At 39.1% G+C, this 24,898-nt stretch overlaps 1 protein-coding gene across 4 annotated transcripts in view; it reads right to left on the reverse strand.

Annotated features, from left to right (window-relative positions):
- The window catches only part of BICRAL (BICRA like chromatin remodeling complex associated protein), a 105,945-nt gene that overhangs the window by 25,186 nt on the left and 55,861 nt on the right, over positions 1-24,898 (reverse strand). For all 4 annotated transcript variants that reach the window (XM_059938674.1, XM_059938672.1, XM_059938675.1 and 1 more), the window contains exons 2-5: positions 9,420-9,465; positions 8,959-9,007; positions 8,802-8,870; positions 3,977-5,656 (exon numbers count right to left, since the gene is read on the reverse strand). In XM_059938674.1, the coding sequence (XP_059794657.1) occupies positions 3,977-5,656; positions 8,802-8,870; positions 8,959-9,007; positions 9,420-9,460 (1,839 nt within the window). In that variant the 5' untranslated portion in view covers positions 9,461-9,465. The remainder of the gene's footprint in view (positions 1-3,976; positions 5,657-8,801; positions 8,871-8,958; positions 9,008-9,419; positions 9,466-24,898) is intronic.

The raw sequence follows: 24,898 nt of genomic DNA on the forward strand, positions 1-24,898 counted from the left end.
TGTCTTTCATCATTTTTCTAAAAGAGAGAACAAATTGCTTATTAAATATTTTACAGTTAAATGTACATTTTAAATATTTCACATTTAAATGTACACTTAAAATGACTTTGTAAGCCTTCCCCCAAATCTTTAATTATTTTTCAAGAACATTTAAAATGGCTACATAATACTTCATTATATCCAATAATCCTCCTACTATTGGAGAATTATTATATTGGGTTTAGAAAACTTTTTTGCAACCAAAGTATAGAAGAATATCTATCTATAGTATGCTATATTTGAGTAAGAAAGGAGGGGAAATAACAAAATATACATGTAAGGAAATAAGAAAATATACATGTATCTGCTTATCTGTGTGAAAAAAAACAGAGGATAAATAAAGGAGAAACTAATGAGATTGCTGAAAATAGGGGATGGGTGAGAACTGGCAGGAAGGATGGAGGGAGGGGTGGGAGCAGGGAGAAAGGCCAGCGAGGAGGGAGACCGCCCGGCACACGTTCTGCACAGCCCTGACCTTTGGGACCATGCTAACGGCTCACTCATTCAAAAGAAACCAAATAGATAAAATCAACAAGGGTAGTGGGAGAATAATTCTAAAATGAAACACAAACAGAAACAAGCAAAAGTATAGTTCAAAAGAATAGCATAACCATACCAAGGGAGGAAAAAAAAAGTACTAACTCTAGTAACTTTTGAACACAGTATTTTTTTTTTTTTTTTAATTTTTATTGGAGTATAGTTGATTTACAATGTTGTGGTATTTTCAGGTGTTGAACACAGTATTTTGACTATACACCTTTAGGCTAAAGACAGAATGTAAACCAATACTGAAGTCTGAAGTAGGTTTGTTTTTCACAGTGCTATGAATTAGCAATTCTAAAACTATTTTCTTTGTTTTGTAGGATTGGGCAAATAAGCAAATATATTGTGGGGCAGGCTTTCTCACTGTTAGAAAAGAGAGCTACAAATATGGAAAAGGAGACTTGAATAATGAACCTGGTGGTACTGGATTAGAATTGAAAGTATCAGTATGAACTCATGGTTTTTAATATAGATAGATAGACAGCTATAGATGTTGTGTAAGTGTAAATACATATAAGTCCCAGCTGAGACAACCTCAGTAGCAATGAATATGTAGTGCTCAGATCTTGGCTTCTAAATATGGTTCTCCACTAGAAGGAACAAGGTCCCTTAAGTGGTTGATTCCAGGGCAGGGGCAGGGAAAGTGAAAGACGAACGTGGAACATCATGTTTTGCCAGAAATTAAAGAAGTGCTCAAAGCACGATGGAAACATGTCAGAAGGACCAGCAGCCAATTTGGAGGGGTGCCCAATGGCATCAAATCAATTTGAGCATCAAAATAAATGATTGTAACAATTTTTAACCCATTAAATAAAATAAGAATCTATGAGTCCATATTGGCATAAGTAAAAGGGGGAGACAGAAAAACTCTTCCTTAGAGTATAATGCCAACAATTAATGTAGAATAAACAATGGAATTAGAAAGTCTCTATTTGGTGACTGTCACAGTAACAGCTGATTTAGTAATAACTGATTCAGTCAGGAATTATCAATGAAAGCTTAAACTAGTGTGTTCAAGTTTGACAAGAAATTGGATATCGACATAATCTCAATGTAACTCCCTAAAGAAACTTATTAACTATGCATCAGACACCACATGAAGCAGACACCATCTTAAGCAAGTGTTCAAAGTTAACATCACCAGGAATGCGACAAGTTCACATCGTGAGGACACATCCGTCACCTCTGTGGCAATCCTACCAAAAATGTATAATCTGAATCTAATCATGAGGAAACATCAGAGAAACCCAAATTGAGGGACACTCTACAAAACAATTGGTTTGACTCTTCAAAAAAATCAAGGTTGGGCTTCCCTGGTGGCACAGTGGTTAAGAATCCGCCTGCCAAGGCAGGGGTCACGGGTTCGAGCCCTGGTCCGGGAAGATCCCACATGCCGCAGAGCAACTAAGCCCGTGCGCCACAACTACTGAGCCTGTGCTCTAGAGCCCGAGAGCCACAACTACTGAGCCCACGTGCCACAACTACTGAAGCCCACACGCCTAGAGCCCGTGCTCCACAGCAAGAGAAGCCACCGTAATGAGAAGCCTGTGCACCGCAACGAAGAGTAGCCCCCCACTTGCCGCAACTAGAGAAAGCCCGCGCGCAGCAACGAAGACCCAACACAGCCAAAAATAAATAAATAAATAAATTAATTAATTAATTAAAAAAAATCAAGGTCATGAAAGACAGCAAGATGAAGAAACTGTTTCCAGGACTTCCCTGGCGGTCCAGTGGTTAAGACTCCACGCTTCCACCGCAGGGGGCGCGGGTTCAATCCCTGGTTGGGGAAATAAGATCCTGCATGCCGCGCGGTGTGGCCAAAAATTAAAAAAAAGAAAGAAAGAAAGAAAAAACCTGTTTCTGATTTAAAGACATGACAACAGAATTAGGCAGTGATCCTGGGTTGGATCCTAGACCATAAAAACAAAACAAAATATAATGTATTCTCTCTTGCTGTAAGGGACATTATTGGGAAAATGGACTAAATCAGAATAAGGTCTGTAGATTAGATGATAATATTGTAATAATGCTGTTTTTCTTGGTTTTGATGACTGTACTGTGGTTATGTAGTGGAATGTCCCTGTTCTTAAGAGATACACACTGAAGTCTGAAGTATGTAGGAGTCAAGAGGCATCATGCCTGCAATTTACTCTCAAAACTATGTGTGTGTGTGTGTGTGTGTGTGTTTGTGTGTGTATGTGTGTGTGTGTGAAAGAGAGAGAGAAGGATAAAACAAATGGGGTAAAAAGTTAACATCTGGGGAATCTTGGGGAAGGGTATATGAGAATTCTTTACACTAGTCTTGAAACTTTAACTTTTCTATAAGCCTGACATTATTTCAAAACACAAAGACACACACACACCTTTGACACCAAAAGTAATACAATGGACAGCCTTGATCATAAATAATCTTTGTTTCCTTAGGATTCTAGGTGGAATTACTAAGTCAAAGGTATACAGTTTTAAAAATATTGATATACATGGTAGAGAGAAGTTTTTGAATTCTTCTAAATGTGGAGAAGAAAGGCAGGGAAAATGGAGGAGTAAGGAGGGTAGACCACCGGCGGGGGGTTGGTGGGGGAGTGGAATGGAGCTGGAACTACAGAACATGCTAAGAATGAGTGAGAACCAAAAGCCAGAGGAGTTCAAAGATCGGCAGATGGGGTGAAGGACCAAAGCTGATGACCCTTTGAAATGCTTTTCAGAAACATAATCCTTACATGGTTTTACAGATTGCCCACAGTCATTTACCGGCACAATGCTCTGGTAAGAGTAGGCTCAGGTACTTGGTCAAATCCATTGCCCTGGATCCCTCCCTCCATATGCATCCCTCTGTGCAGGCCAGTTACCCACTGCTGAGTCTCACTGGGTCCCTGAGCCTTTCCAGTTGGCACCCAAGAAACAGCCGTGACTTCTCTACCCAGTCCATCCAAAACAAGCTTTCCTTTTAAATGCCTATAATACATTCCATCAAGTATATGTCTTAATATTGGCTCTTATTAAGTATTTGTCATTTGCCAGGGACTATGCTAAGTGCTTTATATAGATTATCTCATTTAATTCTCCCAATAATTCCATGGGATGGTAGTATTATTATGTCCACTTTACTGATGAAAAAACTTAACCTCTAGAGAGGTTAGTTAAGGTAAGACTTGCTCCATGTCATTAAGCTTAGATTCAAACCCCTGAGTCTCCACTCTAAACCACAACACTATCCTGGATAAAACATTTTAGTTAAGAAGAAAAAAGGCAATCAATCGTAAATTGAACATCTTAAGATAATAAATTGGGAGCCTAGGATGAAAATTATATTCTATCAGATACTCATTCCACTCTTCCATTCCATAATCATCCAAACATTTGTTTGATGTTATCATTTGTTTTTTAATATTACCTGACAGAAGAACTGTTGCTGGCTTCCTGCTCCAGGTGTGTTACTGAAGGTGCTAGTAGATTTGGAAGAAGGAACTGGAAGACGATGGGACACACTGACCGGTACTGGAGTCCTGTTTGGCTGGGTCAGCTGATCTCCCGTAAAGTTTGATCCTGATGCACCAGACTGAACCGCAGCCCCAAGGCTAGGATGGGCAGTGCTGGATGAGCTGACAACAGGGAACCGACTAGGTCCTGACATGCTTGTCACCGAGGGCATGGTGGCGAAGCCAGGTCTTCCTTGGGAGACGCTGCTCTGCCCAGGGGACAGGTGCAAGACGGTTGGCGATGCCTGCTGCAAGGGCATCTGCCCACCAACGATCTGAGGAGAGGCATGATTGACTATCACTGGACTTCCAGAGGCGGCGAACGTCTGCCCAGACACTAACTGGACGGCGGTATTCTGGTTGTTCAGCATCTGTCCAGAATATGGTTGGTTGGTCCTGAGCATGTTGGAAGAGTTTCTGTTCAACATGACATGCTCTGAGGTCACTTGGCCAGAAATGAGCTGAGAGGGTTGAGTCTGAAGAAGTTGCCCATTTATGGTCTGGACGTGGTGTACCGAGTTGGAACTGACGGAAAGGCTTGTAGGTATGAGGAACTGACTCTGGGGTGTGTGAGGCTGGCCCATGGGAGAATGAATAACGATACTGCCCCCAGCGCTGCTCACGGCCTGCGAGGTGACTGGCTTCCTTGTGTTCTGTTGGTTTACAATGTTCACCGACATGTGCGGACCAACCACTGAGCCCTGGGGTGAGCTCGCAGAGGCGAACGAGATCCCTGGCTGAACATGGTGCTGCTGTATTCCCAAATTGTTCACATTGTATGTGTTTTGCTGACCCATCTGGATAGGCTTTGGCTGGATATTAATTGGGACTTTATTTGAATTTGGTGCAAGACCCCTTTGTATGATGATGTTATGCACAGGTAAAGATGTTTGGAAATTTGTGCTATTAAACGGAACGGTAACAGGCTGTGCTACTGGACTGGAACTGGAGTTCCCAAACAAGGAGTTGCCATTAGGAGTCTGTCTGTGAACCAGAAGCCCTCCACTCACATTTGATGGGGCTTGTTGCCCACTACCCTTTAGTATGATTTGAGATCCATCTAAGTTATTAATAGTCATCATGGAAGGTTGATTACCAAATGACCCAATTAACTGTATTTGACCAGAACCACTAATCTGACTGCTATTAGACAAATGCTGGCTGGGCACACTGATCCCCACGTGGTGCATAAAGCCATGGTGCACACCCACTGTATTGCTTGCAAACGATGTGCCAACAGGCACATGAGTCACCCCTATAGGCTGCAGCGTCTGACCTGAGTAATTAGAAATATTAGAAGCCTGAGTAAAGGATGCTGATGAAGAGGGATGAAGCTGAGCTTGTGCAAACTGTTGGCTTGAACCTATACTGGCGTCCAGATATGCCTCTTCTGCCAATGTCTGTTCAGTGATATTGGCCTCCTGCAAGGATTTCTGAAGAATGTCGAAAGGTTGGTCCTCACTGAGATCAGGAAGAGGAGAAGACTCAAGTTCATCTTCAAGAAACTGAAGGCTACTTGAAAGTGGCAGTCCATCACTGGGCCCTTCTCCAAGCTGGCTGCTTACAGCTTTGAGGGATGACTTAGGATCAGCATTCTAAAAAAATAAGCAGGATGTTACATGGCATATCTTACCTTGGAAAGAGATTCTTAAACAAAAAACTAATCTCACTTTTGAATATGAATAACGCATAACAGTCTGCTTTTCAGGCACAACTCTCCAAACTGCTCACCTTATTCTGATACTTGATTTCCTTAGTAATGATGTTTAATGTTGTTTTTGTAAGTATATGCATTCACTGCTCTGATAAATTATTTTATAGGAAACAGATCAATAATGCCAATATACTCATGACTACCTGGAGTTTAGCTTTATGTTTTAGATAGTGGCATGGTTTAATTTTTTCAGGATTGCTCCCAAGTCCAAAGCTTGAGTGGGACTCAGCCTAGGGTATGTGCGTATCCAGGACACAGCGGTGTCTAGTTTTTTGTACCACAGGAGTAGATGTGAGTTTTGAGAGTTCCGAGTGTGGTTCTACTAGAGGTCCAGAAGGTATCCCAGATCCAGCTTTGACTTTTAAGGTTTCTCGGAACTCCCCTAGTTCTACCTGCCCCACTCCAGGCAAAATCGGCCTGGATAAAAACAAGCTTCCCATATGAAATGAGTGAATAGTTATTTGATTTCTTAGAAGTTATCAGCTTATTATGATGCTTTAAAAACCATTTCAACGTCCTATTCAAGAGTAAAAGTTGGTCAACATTTGTCAAGCGCGCACTTGTGCGTTTGTGTCTGTCCATAACGAGTCCTCAAGGACTGGGCATTCCAACTAGAGACAACAACACAGGCAAATGAAGGGAACTGAACACAGTCACTGATAAATAAGAGACACGCTGCTGGCCAGCAGTTTATCATGGGATATGTCAAAATTATAAAAGAAAAAAAAATGGAATCAATAGTTATTTAACATAAGGTGAAGACAATGTGAATATCCTTAACACTACTGAACTGTACACTTAAAATGGTTAAGATGCTAAATTTGTTGTTATATATATTTTTAACACAATTAAAAATTTTAAAAAGATGAAGAAAAAAATTAAAAATAGATCAATCAAGTATAAACAGTCCAGGACTTCCCTGGTGGTGCAGTGGTTAAGAATCTGCCTGCCAATGCAGGGGACACAAGTTTGATCCCTGGTCTGGGAAGATCTCACATGCCGTGGAACAACTAAGACCGTACGCCACAACTACTGAGTCCACGCGCTGCAACTACTGAAGCCCACATACCTAGAGCTCATGCTCCGCGAAAAGAGAAGCCACTGCAATGAGAAGCCCGCGCACCGCAACGAAGAGTAGCCCCCACTTGCCACAACTAGAGAAAACCCGTGCGCAGCAACGAAGACCCAACGCAGCCAAAAGTAATAAATAAATAAAAATTAAAAAAAAAAAAGAAAACAGTCCAGGGAATTCCTTGGGGGTCCAGTGGTTAGAACTTGGCGTTTTAGCTGCCAGGGCCTGGGTTCAATCCCTGGTTGGGGAACTAAGATCCATAAGCTGCATGGCGCAGCCAAAAAAAAAGAATGAATAGTCCAACTTTCAAAACTATAGAGATTCTCAGCCCTAGGCTAATAAGGTGTGTTGGGGGCTAGATGATGGGAAGACCCAGGTAGAAAAGCCAAGACTAGTTCACTTGACACCCAATCAACAGTTGAAACGAGACTAATGTGGCCTCAGTTAGGTGGACACCACCTTAGGACTTGAACAGTCATTTGAAAGGAAGTGGGAAAAAGCAAATGAAAGCAAGGAGGTTTGTTTGCTTTTGCAGAGAAATATCAAGGCAACAGTGGATTATCTCCTGAGTGGTGGTACACAGTTTAATGTTTTTACAATGCACAAATTAACAGACCATAGGTTTAAAATTCCATATTTTAAAAGCTTTTAAAATGTTTTACTGACATGATGCAACTCAGGTTTACAATAAATACACCCTGAATGAAGCAGCCTGAAGAGTTAGAATTAATACTTACGTGGAAGTGGGAGAGCTGGTAAGTAAAAATCATTAGTGTTGGGAAACAGGCTCAATATCTACTTTATGGGTTTAATGGCATCACATGTAGTTATTGCCCACTCAAAATGAATTTCAGAATTGCTACTGATTCATAAGCTTTACAGGAAATCAGTGTTGTGACTTTAAAGCCACCCCTAGCATGTGGAGGAGTCTTGCATGTTATGATCTGACATACTTTACACACACTCAAATACTTTAAAGAATTGTGCATTCCCAAGGACTTTCTGAATACTATTCCATTTTATGGATGAAGAAAATAAAGACCCTGATGATGACGATCAGTTGACATTAACTGAGCACTGTACCAACTGATTTCCATGGACTAGTCCATTCATCTTAACCACCCTATGAAGTAGATTTATCATTCTCCTGGATTCACAAATAAGGAAACTGAGTCTTAGAGATTTAGTGATAGATGCAAGGTTATAAAGCTAGTAAGTGGCAGAGCAAGGATTCAAACTTGGGTGGTCGGACTCTGGACTACCATCCATGGTAGAACAAAGCAGTTGAAAAGATTAAAGTAACATAGGCTTAAACACAGCAATCCGGATATAGTTTCCAGGCAGATTTCTTGTCTAGATGTTCCTAGAGCTTAAGAATCTGCGCCCTGGAACCTGGTGGCCTGGGTTCGATTCCTAGCTTGCGACTCCTGGCTGTGTAACACTGGGTAAATACCAACCTTTAGTTCTCTCATCTTTAAATATGGATAATAATAGAACCTACTTCACGGAATTATTGTAAGGGTTAACGAGGTTAATATATGTTAAGCTCTTAGTGCCAAGAACATACTGAACGCTCAATAGGTGTCAGCTACTATGATCTTTCTCCTTGTTTAAGATGAAAATGATTAGAAAGTAACCACAATACAGAATGATTTTTTTTAAAGCTTATGTAACAACATTCAAAAGACCCTAATATAAGTTTCTCAGGCTATAACGTTTCTGAGGCATTTTAGAAAGAAAGTTGAAAGCTTAGGAAAATGGCAAAGTAAAAATCTTAATAGACTAAGTTAAAAGTAGAAAATGTCAACAAAATTCAATAGATTTTCCTCTTGTGTCAATTACAAAAGACAAAGTAGGGATTCCCATCATGATACAAAGTCAATCAAAGCTTCAATTCACTAGGCATCAATGAGACAGAAACATCTGATCATTGCATTCAGTTTCCAATACTCACACTAGAGTTGGCGAAAATTGAATTTGAATTGGCTGCAGAATATCCTGCATTAGTCAAGTCCTCATTGCTCTGCAAAAGTACAAATTCAAAAAAGTGATCACTTTGACTCTAAAGAAGAAACAAAATGTATGCCTATGATGGTCTGAGTATTACTTACCGATTTATTACTAGGTCCATGTAGAAAATAGTTCAATGCCTGTGGGTCTCTAGAAAACAACAGCCAAAAAGAGAAAACAGCAAATAAATACATTACTTATATTTAGGGTTCATTTTTACAGGGGAAAAAGAAAATGATGTATTAGTTTGAGTAAAATCCTCTCCCTGTTTTAAAACTATTAGTAGTTTTTTTGTTGTTTTGTTTTGTTTCATTTTGATGTTCCATTTCCTATTATCACTCATTTCTGCCTCCTAGGATTTTTTATAAAATAAATTTAATAAAGGATTACCTAATTATGACCCCTATGTTAATCCATGTCACTTTGTCTCCCTACTATATCTATGATGATTATTTAATCTTTATTTAAAAAACCCACTTGGTTTTAATATGCTTATTAGGTTGTTTTAGTACAGTAAACCTCACACATTTGATTTACCCTTATTTTGGAATGAGCATCTTACCCAATAAGATCAAGGAGACACGAGTCATCATCATCATCCATGACAACTATAAAGAAAAGGAATAAGAAAGCACTGTTTCAGCAAAGCAGATTAAAGCCAGTAGCATCAATGCAACACAAAAATATACCTTATACTTTCCTAGACAAATAATTAATTCATGTGAGTTTTCCCTCTAATTGCTTATTATGAATATGATTTTTAAATTTTTGTGATCATTCAAGAGATGAAGTGTTCAATTTAAATTGTTTTTATTGAACACAAATCCTTAACTTACAAGTCAAAAAGCAATCTAGACAAATCAAGGATAGTTGGCAGCAACCACTCACACACAGATTCCTCAAAGGGGCGGTAAACCATGAACAGTAACTTCCTCAAAATGTACACAGTGAACAAGAGGAGAAATCGTATTTTTGTTTTAGAAAAAAATCTCGTGCATACAGAGGTCTTTGAATTTTGTGACTGGATATTTCCAAACCTGGTGAGCAATCTGGATTTCTAGCCATATTTTGGCCATCTTTAGGAAAACAGAAAAGTCAGTTGTCCCTACTTTTTGAGACAGAAGAGGCACCATCGCCCCAGACAGTACTGCGACAGGCTCTGCCCTGAAGGTCCCAAGTTCCTCCCTCTGCAGCAGTAACGCCAACTGTTCAGTTCCAAACAATCTGCATCCCAACACTGGAATCTTTAAAGTAGAAACCCTCAACCCCAAATTCACCCCAGCTCCAAGCCCAAATCTCCCTCTCTCCCCAGCCATCGATAGCATCCAGCTTAACCAGCGCAATCACTGTGCTCTGGCTGAAACAATAACAACTGTATAAATTCCAAGAGCAGTTCTCCCCCTTCCTTTCTCCTCCCTCCCCCGAGATCCAGGAAACTTACACTAGTGATCCGACACCTGGCAACACTGCTTCGCACCCATTTCGAGCCATGCGTGGAATAATTTACATCACGGAATGCCAAGGCCAAGAGTTCTGGAGCCGTTGGAAAGGGCAGTTGTGAACGGCAGTTGGACGGAGGAATGAAATCCTGAAGAGATGCCCAGAAGAGGGACACGCCCGAAGAAGGCAGAGGCAGAGTTTCTACTAAGCTTTTTTTCTCGGTTAAAACTGCCATCTCCTCTCCACTTCCCCTCAGCTTCCCATCCTATCAGTCACAAGGCCAAACAAATATAAAATGTACTCCTGCCACATGGAAGGAAACTTGCTCTCCTCAGGAAGGGTCTGGAAGGGGTAAGTATCCCCCCATGTGGGACCTTCCCGTTGATGGGAGAATTGGTTCAGCTGCTGAATGATCCGGACGATTGCAATCCATCTGAGTGGATCATCAGTGGAGAGAGATGATGGGTGAGACAGGAGGAAGTCAGAGTGGGGAAATCTTATCAAAAGGTAACATCTATGGCCAAAACTGTGAAAGGCACAGCAGGCTAAGTGAAATCTGCATCTAGCACTCAGATGTCCAGGTGCTCAGGGGCATGCTAGGACAACTCTACTAATACGACTTTTGAGGAGTGAAAAGGGACAGGAAAGAGAAACAGGAAAACTATCATTAAGTAGATATGTAGAAATCAGTGTGAAGATCTTCCCTTAAATCATGATATTTAATATGTAGAACTGCACTAGCTGTTGCTCATTACCGTATCCTGGGCTTGTCTCCCAGACATCACAATCACATGGACTAAATTAGCCAAATACGATGTATAATTAAGCCTATAAAGTGGATATTATTTCTTTACTTCAACATGACCATTTAAATGGAGCTCCACTGTATCCTTTGTAAATTTATTTTATTTAAGTGTCTAACAGTCTCTGGAACAAACTAATTAATAAAAACATACGTGAAAAATAGCTTACACCAAAGCAGAACGCTTTCATGCCTCTCCCAGCTTCCCTCATTACTTTACACCTGTACCCAGCTCCTCCAGTGGATGAGATGCCCAAGGGTTAACATGCACTGAGAGAGGAAGGCAGCACCAGTCACTCCTCCAAGGTGTCACTGCCACTGGGACTTTCAAGCACAGAGAACATTTGTTACCCCAAAGTTCAAAGTGACAAGCTACTCCTTGAGTAGCCCAAATAAAAGAACAATTTTATAATATTGGATGAAATTAAAAGCCATTGCACATCACCCCCAGCAAACCAAGCAGGCCGCTCAAACGCTTGACGAAACGCTCCTTGGGGACATCCGTCCTACTCAGGGGCATCAGTCCTAACAGACAGACCTCCTCCTCCAGGCCCCCTTGGGTAGAACTCTACGAGCCTTTATAGTCATGGGTACCCCGAGAATTCTACTTTTTAAAGGGCCGCACTCTTTTCTGACTATAAACGGTTTCAAATTAGAAGAGATGACTCTTATCCCTACATGCTCAGCTCTACATGGTGCCAAAACACAGTCATATTACAGCCCGAGCCAGTAGTCCTTTCCCAGGAGGACACACGGCCCACCAAAGCAAATCTACCAAAGTAAAACTGTAGAAATTGACTATGACTCTAAAGTGGGAAGACAACCTGAGGATCAGAAACTGACTCAAAAGTGAAGAGCTTAGTTTTTTTTGAAAACATTCTCCCATTACTTCTGGACTCCTGTTGAGGCTCTTTTCTCATTAAAGTAACAACCCTGGATTCACTAGATGGGCCTCTGGCCACAGGTGAAACCTATAAGGCTGTATGAAAGATAAGTCCCTCCTCTAAAGGGGTTAAAAACTACTTCTTGGTTCAGCACACTTGAGCAAGACACATCCCCTAAGTAATAGCAGTTTACAGCAGTAGAATTTGTCAGGGAGAGAAGGGGATTGCAGTTCTTACAGAATCCTCATAGGCACCCCAAGAGATCAGAAATCACTGCCCCAGACACCTGACTACCACTCTCAAAAAGTTAAAGCTAATATTCAAAATTGCTCTTACTATTCTTAGTCAAGAGGCACTATGAAAGTGACATTTCAAATCAGTGGGGGAAAGATGTTAGCCTTCTAGAGAAAAGAAGGTGGATCCATACCTCACATCTTACACAAAAATAAATTCCAGGTGGATCTAAGAGTTAAATGGGAGGAAGGAGGAGAGCTTAAAGTACTAGAATAACATATGGGAGAATTTTGTTTTTATAATCTTGGAATAGGGAAAGGCTAAGTATGTCACAAGACGCAGAAGTCATAAAAGAAGATTGCCAAATTTGATGACAAAACATTTTAAAATTCTGCATGATAAAAGAAAAAAAAAAAATGAATAAAGTCAAAGACTAAAAAAACCCCCAAAAAACATACGTCAGGAAAATACTTTCAATTCATATCACAAACAGCTTTTCTCCTTAATACATAACGAACTCCTATTTTTAAAAAGTCAGCTACCCTGCAGAAAATCAAAGGGTATGAAAAATCAGTTCATAAAAAAGGGAAAGACAAGTAGCTCCTAAACATGTAAAAGTAATCACCCTCACTTAGAATAAGAGAAATGAAATTAAAGTTACAATGAGATACTATTATTTGTCAGATAGGCAAAGATAAAAAAGTTTGGTTAAGGACTATGCTAGTCAGGAAATGGGAAATAGGGACTTTTATACCCTGGTAGTGAGAGTGTAAACTCATGTAACCTCTGGAGAGGGCAATTTAGCAGTCGCTTTCAAAGTTTTAAGTGCACAAATCATTTCACCTAGCAAATATTTCCAGGTACTCGTCCCGCAGATATTCTTGCACACGTGTGAAATGATATGTGTATAAGAATATCCAGTGCAGCATGATTGGTTTTAGCAAAAGACTGTAAAAACCTCGATGTCAGGGGCACGGGATTTCTTCTTAAGGTGATGGAAATGTTGTGTAATTAAACCACTGAATTGTACACTTTAAAGGGTGCATTTTATGGTATTTAAATTCTATTTAAAGCATTTTTAAAAACTCTATGTCCATAATGAAAGAGGTGTGTACCTTTCTTGTTCCTTTGATCATATATCTTTCTAAGTCAGTTTGTACACCTTTCTTGTTCCTTTGATCATATATCTTTCTAAGTCAGTCTGTATAAATATGCCTCACTTTTCTTTGTATTTTTGAATTCTATTTTTTAATTTTTTATACTGAAGGTTCTTATTAGTTATCTGTTTTATACATATTAGTGTATACATGTCAATCCCAATCTCCCAATTCAGCACACCACCACCCTACACCCCTGCCACATTCCCCCCTTGGTGTCCATATGTTTGTTCTCTACACCTGTGTCTCTATTTCTGCCCTGCAAACCAGTTCATCTGTACCATTTTTCTAGGTTCCACATATATGCATTAATATACAATATTTGTTTTTCTCTTTCTGACTTACTTCACTCTGTATGACAGTCTCTAGATCCATCCACGTCTCTACAAATGACCCAATTTCATTCCTTTTTATGGTTGAGTAATATTCCATTGTATATATGTACCACTTCTTCTTTATCCATTCATCTGTCGATGGGCATTTAGGTTGCTTCCATGACCTGGCTATTGTAAATAGTGCTGCAGTGAACACTGGGGTGCATGTGTCCTTTTGAATTATGGTTTTCTCTGGGTATATGCTCAGTAGTTGGATTGCTGGATCATATGGTAATTCTATTTTTAGTTTTTTAAGGAACCTCCATACTGTTCTCCACAGTGGCTATGTCAATTTACATTCCCACCAACAGTGCAAGAGGGTTCCCTTTTCTCCACACCCTCTCCAACATTTGTTGTTTATAGATTTTCTGATGATGCCCATTCTAACTGGTGTGAAGTGATACTTCATTGTAGTTTTGATTTGCATTTCTCTAATAATTAGTGATGTTGAGCAGCTTTTCATGTGCTTTTTGGCCATCTGTATGTCTTCTTTGGAGAAATGTCTATTTAGTTCTTCTGCCCATTTTTGGATTGGGTTGTTTGTTTCTTTATTTTTTATTTTATTTTTTTTTAATGTCTGAAACATTTATATTAACATATTTCCATACAAATAACCCAATGAAAGTTTAGTATTAGTTGTTTTGTTTGTTTTTTTATACTGCAGGTTCTTATTAGGCATCAGTTTTATACACATCAGTGTATACATGTCAATCCCATTCGCCCAATTCAGCACACCACCATCCCCACCCCACCGCAGTTTTCCCCCCTTGGTGTCCATATGTCCATTCTCTACATCTGTGTCTCAACTTCTGCCCTGCAAACTGGCTCATCTGTACCATTTTTCTAGGTTCCGCATACATGCATTAATAGACGATATTTGTTTTTCTCTTTCTGACTTACTTCACTCTGTATGACAGTCTCTAGATCCATCCACGTCTCAACAAATGACTCAATTTCGTTCCTTTTTATGGCTGAGTAATATTCCATTGTATATATGTACCACTTCTTCTTTATCCATTCATCTGTCGATGGGCATTTAGGTTGCTTCCATGACCTGGCTATTGTAAATAGTGCTGCAGTGAACACTGGGGTGCATGTGTCCTTTTGAATTATGGTTTTCTCTGGGTATATGCTCAGTAGTTGGATTGCTGGATCATATGGTAATTCTATTTTTAGTTTTTTAAGGAACCTCCATACTGTTCTCCACAGTGGCTATGTCAATTTACATTCCCACCAACAGTGCAAGAGGGTTCCCTTTTCTCCACACCCTCTCCAACATTTGTTGTTTATAGATTTTCTGATGATGCCCATTCTAACTGGTGTGAAGTGATACTTCATTGTAGTTTTGATTTGCATTTCTCTAATAATTAGTGATGTTGAGCAGCTTTTCATGTGCTTTTTGGCCATCTGTATGTCTTCTTTGGAGAAATGTCTATTTAGTTCTTCTGCCCATTTTTGGATTGGGTTGTTTGTTTCTTTAATATTGAGCTGCATGAGCTGTTTATACATTTTGGAGATTAATCCTTTGTCCGTTGATTCGTTTGCGAATATTTTCTCCCATTCTGAGGGTTGTCTTTTTGTCTTGTTTATGGTTTCCTTTGCTGTGCAAAAGCTTTGAAGTTTCATTAGGTCCCATTTGTTTATTTTTGTTTTTATTTCCATTACTCTAGGAGGTGGATCAAAAAAGATCTTGCTGTGATTTATGTCAAAGAGTGTTCTTCCTATGTTTTCCTCTAAGAGTTTTATAGTGTCTGGTCTTACATTTAGGTCTCGAATCCATTCTGAGTTTATTTTTGTGTATGGTGTTAGGGAGTGTTCTAATTTCATTCTTTTACATGTAGCTATCCAGTTTTCCCAGCACCACTTATTGAAGAGACTGTCTTTTCTCCATTGTATATCCTTGCCTCCTTTGTCATAGATTAGTTGACCATAGGTGTGTGGGTTTATCTCTGGGCTTTCCATCTCGTTCCATTGATCTATGTTTCTGTTTTTGTGCCAGTACCATATTGTCTTGATTACTGTAGCTTTGTAGTATAGTCTGAAGTCAGGGAGTCTGATTCCTCCAGCTCCGTTGTTTTCCCTCAAGACTGCTTTGGCTATTCGGGGTCTTTTGTGTCTCCATACAAATTTTAAGATTTTTTGTTCTAGTTCCGTGAAACATGCCATTGGTAGTTTGATAGGGATTGCATTGAATCTGTAGATTGCTTTGGGTAGTATAGTCATTTTCATAACATTGATTCTTCCAATCCAAGAACATGGTATATCTCTCCCTCTGTTGGTATCATCTTTAATTTCTTTCATCAGTGTCTTATAGCTTTCTGCATACAGGTCTTTTGTTTCCCTAGGTAGGTTTATTCCTAGGTATTTTATTCTTTTTGTTGCAATGGTAAATGGGAGTGTTTCCTTAATTTCTCTTTCAGATTTTTCATCATTAGTGTATAGGAATGCAGGAGATTTCTGTGCATTAATTTTGTATCCTGCAACTTTACCAAATTCATTGATTAGCTCTAGTAGTTTTCTGGTGGCATTTTTAGGATTCTCTATGTATAGTATCATGTCATCTGCAAACAGTGAGTTTTACTTGTTCTTTTCCAATTTGTATTCCTTTTATTTCTTTTTCTTCTCTGATTGCCATGGCTAGGACTTCCAAAACTATGTTGAATAATAGCGGTGAGAGTGGACATCCTTGTCTCGTTCCTGATCTTAGAGGAAATGCTTTCAGTTTTTCACCATTGAGAATGATGTTTGCTGTGGGTTTGTCGTATATGGCCTTTATTATGTTGAGGTAGGTTCCCTCTATGCCCACTTTCTGGAGAGTTTATCATAAATGGGTGTTGAATTTTGTCAAAAGCTTTTTCTGCATCTATTGAGATGATCATATGGTTTTTATTCTTTAGTTTGTTAATATGGAGTATCACATTGATTGATTTGCGTATATTGAAGAATCCTTGCATCCCTGGGAAAAATCCCACTTGATCATGGTGTATGATCCTTTTAATGTGTTGTTGGATTCTGTTTGCTAGTATTTTGTTGAGGATTTTTGCATCTATATTCATCAGTGATATTGGTCTGTAATTTTCTTTTTTTTTTGTAGTATCTTTTTCTGGTTTTGGTATCAGGGTGATGGTGGCCTCATAGAATGAGTTTGGGAGTGTTCCTTCCTCTGCAATTTTTGGGAAGAGTTTGAGAAGGATGGGTGTTAGCACTTCTATAAATGTTTGATAGAATTCACCTGTGAAGCCATCTGGTCCTGGACTTTTGTTTGTTGGAAGATTTTTAATCACAGTTTCAATTTCATTACTTGTGATTGGTCTGTTCATATTTTCCATTTCTTCCTGGTTCAGTCTTGGAAGGTTATACCTTTCTAAGAATTTGTCCATTTCTTCCAGGTTGTCCATTTTATTGGCATAGAGTTGCTTGTAGTAGTCTCTTAGGATGCTTTGTATTTCTACGGTGTCTGTTGTAACTTCTCCTTTTTCATTTCTAATTTTATTGATTTGAGTCCTCTCCCTCTTTTTCTTGATGAGTCTGGCTAATGGTTTATCAATTTTGTTTATCTTCTCAAAGAACCAGCTTTTAGTTTTATTGATCTTTGCTATCGTTTTCTTTGTTTCTATTTCATTTATTTCTGCTCTGATCTTTATGATTTCTTTCCTTCTACTAACTTTGGGTTTTGTTTGTTCTTCTTTCTCTAGTTTGTTTAGGTGTAAGGTTAGATTGTTTATTTGAGATTTTTCTTGTTTCTTGAGGTAGGCTTGTATAGCTATAAACTTCCCTCTTAGAACTGCTTTTGCTGCATCCCATAGGTTTTGGATTGTCATGTTTTCATTGTCATTTGTCTCTAGGTATTTTTTGATTTCCTCTTTGATTTCTTCAGTGATCTCTTGGTTATTTAGTAACGTATTGTTTAGCCTCCATGTGTTTGTGTTTTTTACATTTTCTTCCCTGTAATTCATTTCTAATCTCATAGCGTTGTGGTCAGAAAAGATGCTTGATATGATTTCAATTTTCTTAAATTTACTGAGGCTTGATTTGTGACCCAAGATGTGATCTATCCTGGAGAATGTTCCGTGCGCACTTGAGAAGAAAGTGTAATCTGCTGTTTTTGGATGGAATGTCCTATAAATATCAATTAAATCTAACTGGTCTATTGTGTCATTTAAAGCTTGTGTTTCCTTATTAATTTTCTGTCTGGATGATCTGTCCATTGGTGTAAGTGAGGTATTAAATTCCCCCGCTATTATTGTGTTACTGTCAATTTCCTCTTTTATAGTTGTTAGCAGTTGCCTTATGTATTGAGGTGCTCCTATGTTGGGTGCGTATATATTTATAATTGTTATATCTTCTTCTTGGACTGATCCCTTGATCATTATGTAGTGTCCTTCCTTGTCTCTTGTAACATTCTTTATTTTAAAGTCTATTTTATCTGATATGAGTATTGCTACTCCAGCTTTCTTTTGATTTCCATTTGCATTGAATATCTCTTTCCATCCCCTCACTTTCAGTCTGTATGTGTCCCTAGGTCTGAAGTGGGTCTCTTATAGACAGCATATATATGGGTCTTGTTTTTGTATCCATTCAGCAAGCCTGTGTCTTTTGGTTGGAGCATTTAATCCATTCACGTTTAAGGTAATTATTGATATATATGTTCCTATGACCATTTTCTTCATTGTTATGGGTTTGTGTTTGTAGGTCCTTTTCTTCTCTTGTGTTTCCCACTTAGAGAAGTTACTTTAGCATTTGTTGTAGAGCTGGTTTGGTGGTGCTGAATTCTCTCAGCTTTTGCTTGTCTGTAAAGCTTTTAATTTCTCCGTCAAATCTGAATGAGATCCTTGCCAGGCAGAGTAATCTTGGTTGTAAGTTCTTCCCTTTCATCACTTTAAATATATCGTGCCACTCCCTTCTGGCTTGTAGAGTTTCTGCTGAGAAATCAGCTGTTAACCTTATGGGAGTTCCCTTGTATGTTATTTGTCGTTTTTCCCTTGTTGCTTTGAATAATTTTTCTTTGTCTTCAATTTTTGTCAGTTTGATTACTATGTGTCTCAGCATGTTTCTCCTTGGGTTTATCCTGCCTGGGACTCTCTGCACTTCCTGGACTTGGGTGGCTATTTCCTTTCCCATGTTAGGGAAGTCTTCGACTATAACCTCTTCAAATATTTTCTTGGGTCCTTTCTCTCTCTCTTCTCCTTCTGGGACCCCTATAATGCAAATGTTGTTGTGTTTAATGTTGTCCCAGAGGTCTCTTGGGCTGTCTTCATTTCTTTTCATTCTTTTTTCTTTATTCTGTTCTGTGGCAGTGAATTCCACCATTCTGTCTTCCACGTCACCTATCCGTTGTTCTGCCTCAGTTATTCTGCTATTGATTCCTTCTAGTGTATTTTTCATTTCAGTTATTGTATTGTTCATCTCTGTTTGTTTGTTCTTTAATTCTTCTAGGTGTTTGTTCTTTAATTCTTCTAGGTCTTTGTTAAACATTTATTGCACCTTCTCGATCTTTGCCTCCATTCTTTTTCTGAGGTCCTGCGTCATCTTCACTGTCATTATTCTGAATTCTTTTTCTGGAAGGTTGCCTACCTCCACTTCACTTAGTTGTTTTTCTAGGGTTTTATCTTTTTCCTTCATCTGGTACATAGTCCTCTGCCTTTTCATTTTGTCTATCTTTCTGTGAACGTGGTTTTCGTTCCACAGGCTGCAGAATTGTCTGTCTCATTATTTTTAATGGCTGTGTAATAGTCCAGTGTGGATGAATCATGATTTATGCTCCCAAGTGCTGGGTGGAGGGAGAATATATACATGTGTTTGTAAATATTCAGACCCTGAAATGAGGCACAAATAACCAGCAACACCAGCTGCTTCTGTGAGGGAATCTGGGTGGCTGGAAACACAGAGGAAGGTATACACTTCACTTGTATGTCCTTTTGTACCTCTTGAATGTTATGCCACATGCATGTAAAGCCTATTTTTAAAAATAAATACAATTAATATGGGAATTTCCTGGCAGTCCAGTGGTTAGGATTCTGGGTTTTCACTGCCTGGGGCCTGGGGTTTGATTCCTGGTTGGGGAACTAAGGTCCTGCAAGCTACACGGTGCCCCTGACACCAAATACAATTAATAAAACAAAGAGGATGGGGGAGACCCATGAAACACAAGAATCTCAAGTCAGTCTCACTCTAGGTAAGCATACCAGAGATCAAATACCTGGAAAATTTTCAAGCAGCCTAGTGGCCTCAGGAATAACCTACATCAGCTATCTGTAAGAAATATCTTCCAGACGGTTTGATTTTCATTAAGATCACAGAAAGATTTTAAAGACCTCTAAGACAGAGATAAAAAGGAAGATGACAGGCTATTTAAAAATTTTTCATACAGTGGGAAAAGTCTCAGCTCTCATATCAAGAAATGTAGTGGTTTCAAGAACAGCTATTTCAGGAAAGCTAGCTAAGCAAATCAATTCTACCGATTTAAGATATTATAACCTAGCAGCAGTAGAAGAAAACTTTTAAAGTCATAACACAGGATTTCAAATATTTCACAAAATGAAATTTGGTATGTGACTGCTATAACAAATGATTCTCTTCTCTTCCTTATATGCCTCTCTGTTCTTTTTCTTCTTCCAAAAACATTACATAGTGAAAATGACTAGGAAGCTAAAACTTTAAAAGATCACCAAGAGTCAATATAATAGGCTATCTTACCAACATACAAAAAATTACTGACATTTGCTTTATTTGCATTAATTTGGTATAGCATCAGTATATGCCATAATTTCCCAATCATTTACAAACAAATTTACCTCTAAAAGGTGCTGAGGTTAGCAGAGGGATCACTGGGAAACTTTATTTAAGCAATCATGAGCTATGGAATGGTTGCAGTGTTCTCATGTGATCTGTGCCTGAGCTACTGAAGGTATAATGAGCTGTAGTCACTTTTATTTTTACCCACATATTTACCAGTTCCAGTGCTGTTCATTCCTTTGAGTAAATCCAATTTTCATCTGGTATCATTTTCCCCCTTCTGAAGGATTTCTTTTTTTAAAAAAATTTATTTATTTAATTTATTTATTTTTGGCTGGGTTGGGTCTTCGTTGCTGTGTGCAGGCTTTCTCTAGTTGCGGCAAGCGGGGGCTACCCTTCGTTGTGGTGCGCAGGCTTCTCACTGCGGTAGCTTCTCTTTGCTGCAGAGCACGGGTTCTAGGCATGCAGGCTTCAGTAGTTGTGGCACGCGGGCTCAGTAGTTGTGGCTCGCAGGCTCTAGAGCACAGGTTCAGTAGTTGTGGTGCATGGGTTTAGCTGCTCCACGGCATGTGTGATCTTCCCAGACCAGGGCTCAAACCCGTGTCCCCTGCATTGGCAGGCGGATTCTTAACCACTGTACCACGAGGGAAGCCCCTGGAGGATTTCTTTTAATATTTTTGTAGTACAGATCTGGTGATGAATTCTTTCAGTTTTCCTATGTCTTTAAAAAAAGTGTTTATTCTGCCTTCATTTTTGAAATGTATTTCACTGGACATATAGTTCTAGATTGAGTTTTTTTCTTCTCTTTTGGATCTTTAAAGATATTGCTACACTGTTTCTTGCTTGCATTGTTTCCAAATAGAATTCTGCTGTCATTCTTACTTTTGTCCTTTTGTACATGATAGGTCTCCCCTCCCCACCCCACCCCCACTCCAATGTTTTAAAGATTTTTCTCTTTATCACTGGTTTTAAGCAATCTGATTCTGATATGCCTTGGCATCATTTTCTTCATGCTTCTTGTGCTTGGGGTTCATTAAACTTCTAGGATCTGTAGGTTTATAGTTTTCCTCCAATTTAGAACAATTTCAGCCATTCCTTCAGATATTTTGTGTCCCTACCCCTCCTTCAGGGACTCCAATTACCTACGATTATGCTGCCTGAAGTGGTTCCACAGCTCACTGGTGCTCTTTTTAAAAAAATTTTTTAAGTGTCCTTTTATCTCTCTGGCTTTCATTTAGGATAGTTTCTATTGCTATGTCTTCAAGCACACTAATTTTTTCTTCTGCAGTGTCTAATCTGCTTGTTAATCCCATCCAATGTATTTTTTATTTTCAAACATTATAGTTTTCATTTCTAGAAGTTGGGGTTTTTAATATCTTCCATTTCTTTATTTAATATGATCAATCTTTCCTCTACCTTCTTGAAATTATGCAGAATAGTGACAGCTTTTTAATGTCCTTCTCTACTAATTCTATCATTTATATAATTTCTGGGTCTTTTTCTACGGATTGATTTTTTTCCTCTCATAGTGGGTGGTATTTTTCTCTTTCTTTGTATGCCTGGTACTTTTTTATTGGATTCCGGACATTGCTAATTTTACATTATTGAGTACTGGATATTTTTGTATTCCTATAGATATTTTTGAACTTTGTCTAGGACACAATTAAGTTACTTGTAAATGGTTTGATTCTCTTGAGGTCTGCTTTTGAGCTTTGTCAGTCTTTAGTCTAGGGCTAATTTTGCCCTATAGTGAGGCAATACCCTTCTGAGTAGTTCACTTGATGTCCCATGAATTACAAGGATTTTTGCAGTCTTGCAGGTGGGAACACAAACTCTTCTCTGCCCTGTGTGAGCTCCAAGTGTTATTTCCTCTAATCCTTTTGGTTGATTCTTTCCCAGGACTTGGGTAGTTTCCCCACACACATGTACCGATCAGGTACCAGCTGAAGACTCAAGGGAGACTCTCTGCAGCTCTCCAGGGTTTTATCTCCAAGTAGCTCTCTCCTCTGGTGCTCTGCCCAATGAGTTTTAGCCATTTTTACCCCCCAGCTGCATCAGCTCAACTCAGGAAGATTACCAGACTCTATCTGGGATCCCCTTCCCTGCGCTATGGCCTGAAAACTCCACAGACAGAAGCTGGGGCAGTTACAGGGCTTACCTTATCTGTTTTCTATTTCTCATGAATCCCTGTCCTGTGCTGCCTGATATTCAATGTCTAAAAACCATTGTTTAATATATTTTATCTAATTTTTAACTGTTTTATGCAGGAAGGTCAATCCAGTCCCTGTTATTGCATCTTGGTCCTATAGCGATTTTTAAGGTTTTGGAAGAAATCACTTTAGGAGGTAAGAACAGCTTATATGAGTTCATTAGCATAAATTATAGAATCAGAACCTCCTCAAAGGAGGAAAGGAGAAAGGGAGGACAGTAAATTGTAGTTTTATCCCCTGCCTCCTTCTGTTTTCTACCCTGAAGAATAGCTTAGGGAATGGGGAAAGCCGCTTCTTTAATTACTACCTTTAATGAACTTGTTCAGTGGGTGAAAAGAATAAGCACTTAACCAACATTTAGCACCCACTATGTGCCAGGTCCTCTGTTAAGGAGTGGGAATATCACATGAGTATGACATAAAATGCAATAATAAATGTAAATACCCTTAACATTTTTGTAGCACTGTAAAAGCAAGGCCAAGAAGTAAATTATTATGTTTAAGCAAACAATATTCTGATAAGTGTCATGATCAAAAAGTTACACCATAAAACAGTCACTTACCCAGGGCAAGTAACAGTTTATGTCACGTAGGATATAAAGTATTCTCATCTTATTCCTTTTACTATATTGTCATTGTTATGGACTGTTAAATTTTATTTTTCTTATTTTTTGGCTGCACCGTGCAGCACACAGAATCTTAGTTCCCCAGCCAGGGATCGAACTTGTGCCCCCTGCAGTGCAAGCACAGAGTCTTAACCACTGGGCCCCCAGGGAAGTCCCTGGACTGTTAAATTTTGTAATTGCAAGGCTGTGTCAAACTTCCTGGCACAGTTCCTGATTGTAAGGAACTCCCTTTCTTTTGGAAGAGAGATGCAACAATTCATCACAACGCAAGGTAAGAAGTGCTAGGGTTTTTGGTGGGGGTTCCCAAGCTTTTTCAGGTGAAGTCACTGGTCATTTTTTTTTGTGAAATAATATGACATTTTACTAGGAGAAAACACTACTATATTTTCACAATTATGCCCATTTGTAATAAAAAGAAGCTGTCAAACTCAACACGATGGGCTCTGAGTTTTTCCTTCGTTATTCAACCAAGACCTTCATTCTTTTTGTAACTAGCTAGAGCATACTAACAGCAAGGAAGAAAGGTGGATAAAACTAAGAAACATTATTAGGAGAAAAACTTAAGAATCAAAAAAAAAAAATTCCAGGCCTTAAAGCTGCTTTAATTCCAACTTGGAATGAGGTGGAATAGAAATAAACCTAATATATTAAGCAATCCAGCTGGCTAAACAATGCACTATAACATGGGGGGAAAGAGTGACCAACCTTGGGGGGTCAGGGAGAAGTCTGGCAAGGCTTTACAGGGGCTGGGGACACGTACAGGTCGGGGCAGGGGGGACACTGAATTTGGAAAGGGCTTGTTCTGGATACTGACATTGACTAGGCTTGTGATTACTGACAAATTCCAATCTCTCAGGGCCTGTTTTCTCATCTTTAAATGAAATTAACAGCCACATCAGTGATTTAAAAACTTTGATCCCTGGGGACCTAGGATTCTCCGAGGGGTCCAGGAGCTGTCTTGGAGGCCTAAAGGTTGGTGGTAGAGGCACTGTAATGCTCCACTTCTCCCCTTTAACTCAGTGATAGAACTCTTAACTGGGAGAAAAAAGTTTGAAAATCATTTAACTTATCCAACTCCAGAACACAGTGATTTGTTGTGTGTTGCAAAGGAATGACTTTTAATGGTGGTCAAACTGAAAATGGAAACACAAGGATCCACAGAAAGCAAGACATTCATGATTATTTTAGCAAGCAAGAGAATAGTGATAAATATTGTTTGATAAATATATCAAACTTCTTTAAGATAAATTCCAACATAGTGATAATGATCTTAAGTTTACTGACTATAGAACCATTAATCATACACAGATCGGTATTTCTCAAACTGGGATCTGCAGAAGTAATCTTGGGTGGTCTGAGTTCTCAAGTTGGAGAAACATCAACAGATTTTAAAACCAGCCAGAAATACACATGCTGAAAGTTTTCAGGGCTGATAAAATTTCTGCTTAACATGTTTGCTAAAAGCCTCTCAAAATCTTGAGATCTAATGGGAATCTACTGACAGAAGACCTGTGTATGCGTTGTCTGACTGATGCAAAGATGGTCCTGGGGAAAACATTTCCAGGTGTCTCTTTAACCTC

The sequence above is a fragment of the Balaenoptera ricei genome, chromosome 11 (genome assembly GCF_028023285.1).
Source record: "Balaenoptera ricei isolate mBalRic1 chromosome 11, mBalRic1.hap2, whole genome shotgun sequence".
In the NCBI taxonomy this organism is placed as follows: Eukaryota; Metazoa; Chordata; class Mammalia; order Artiodactyla; family Balaenopteridae; genus Balaenoptera; species Balaenoptera ricei.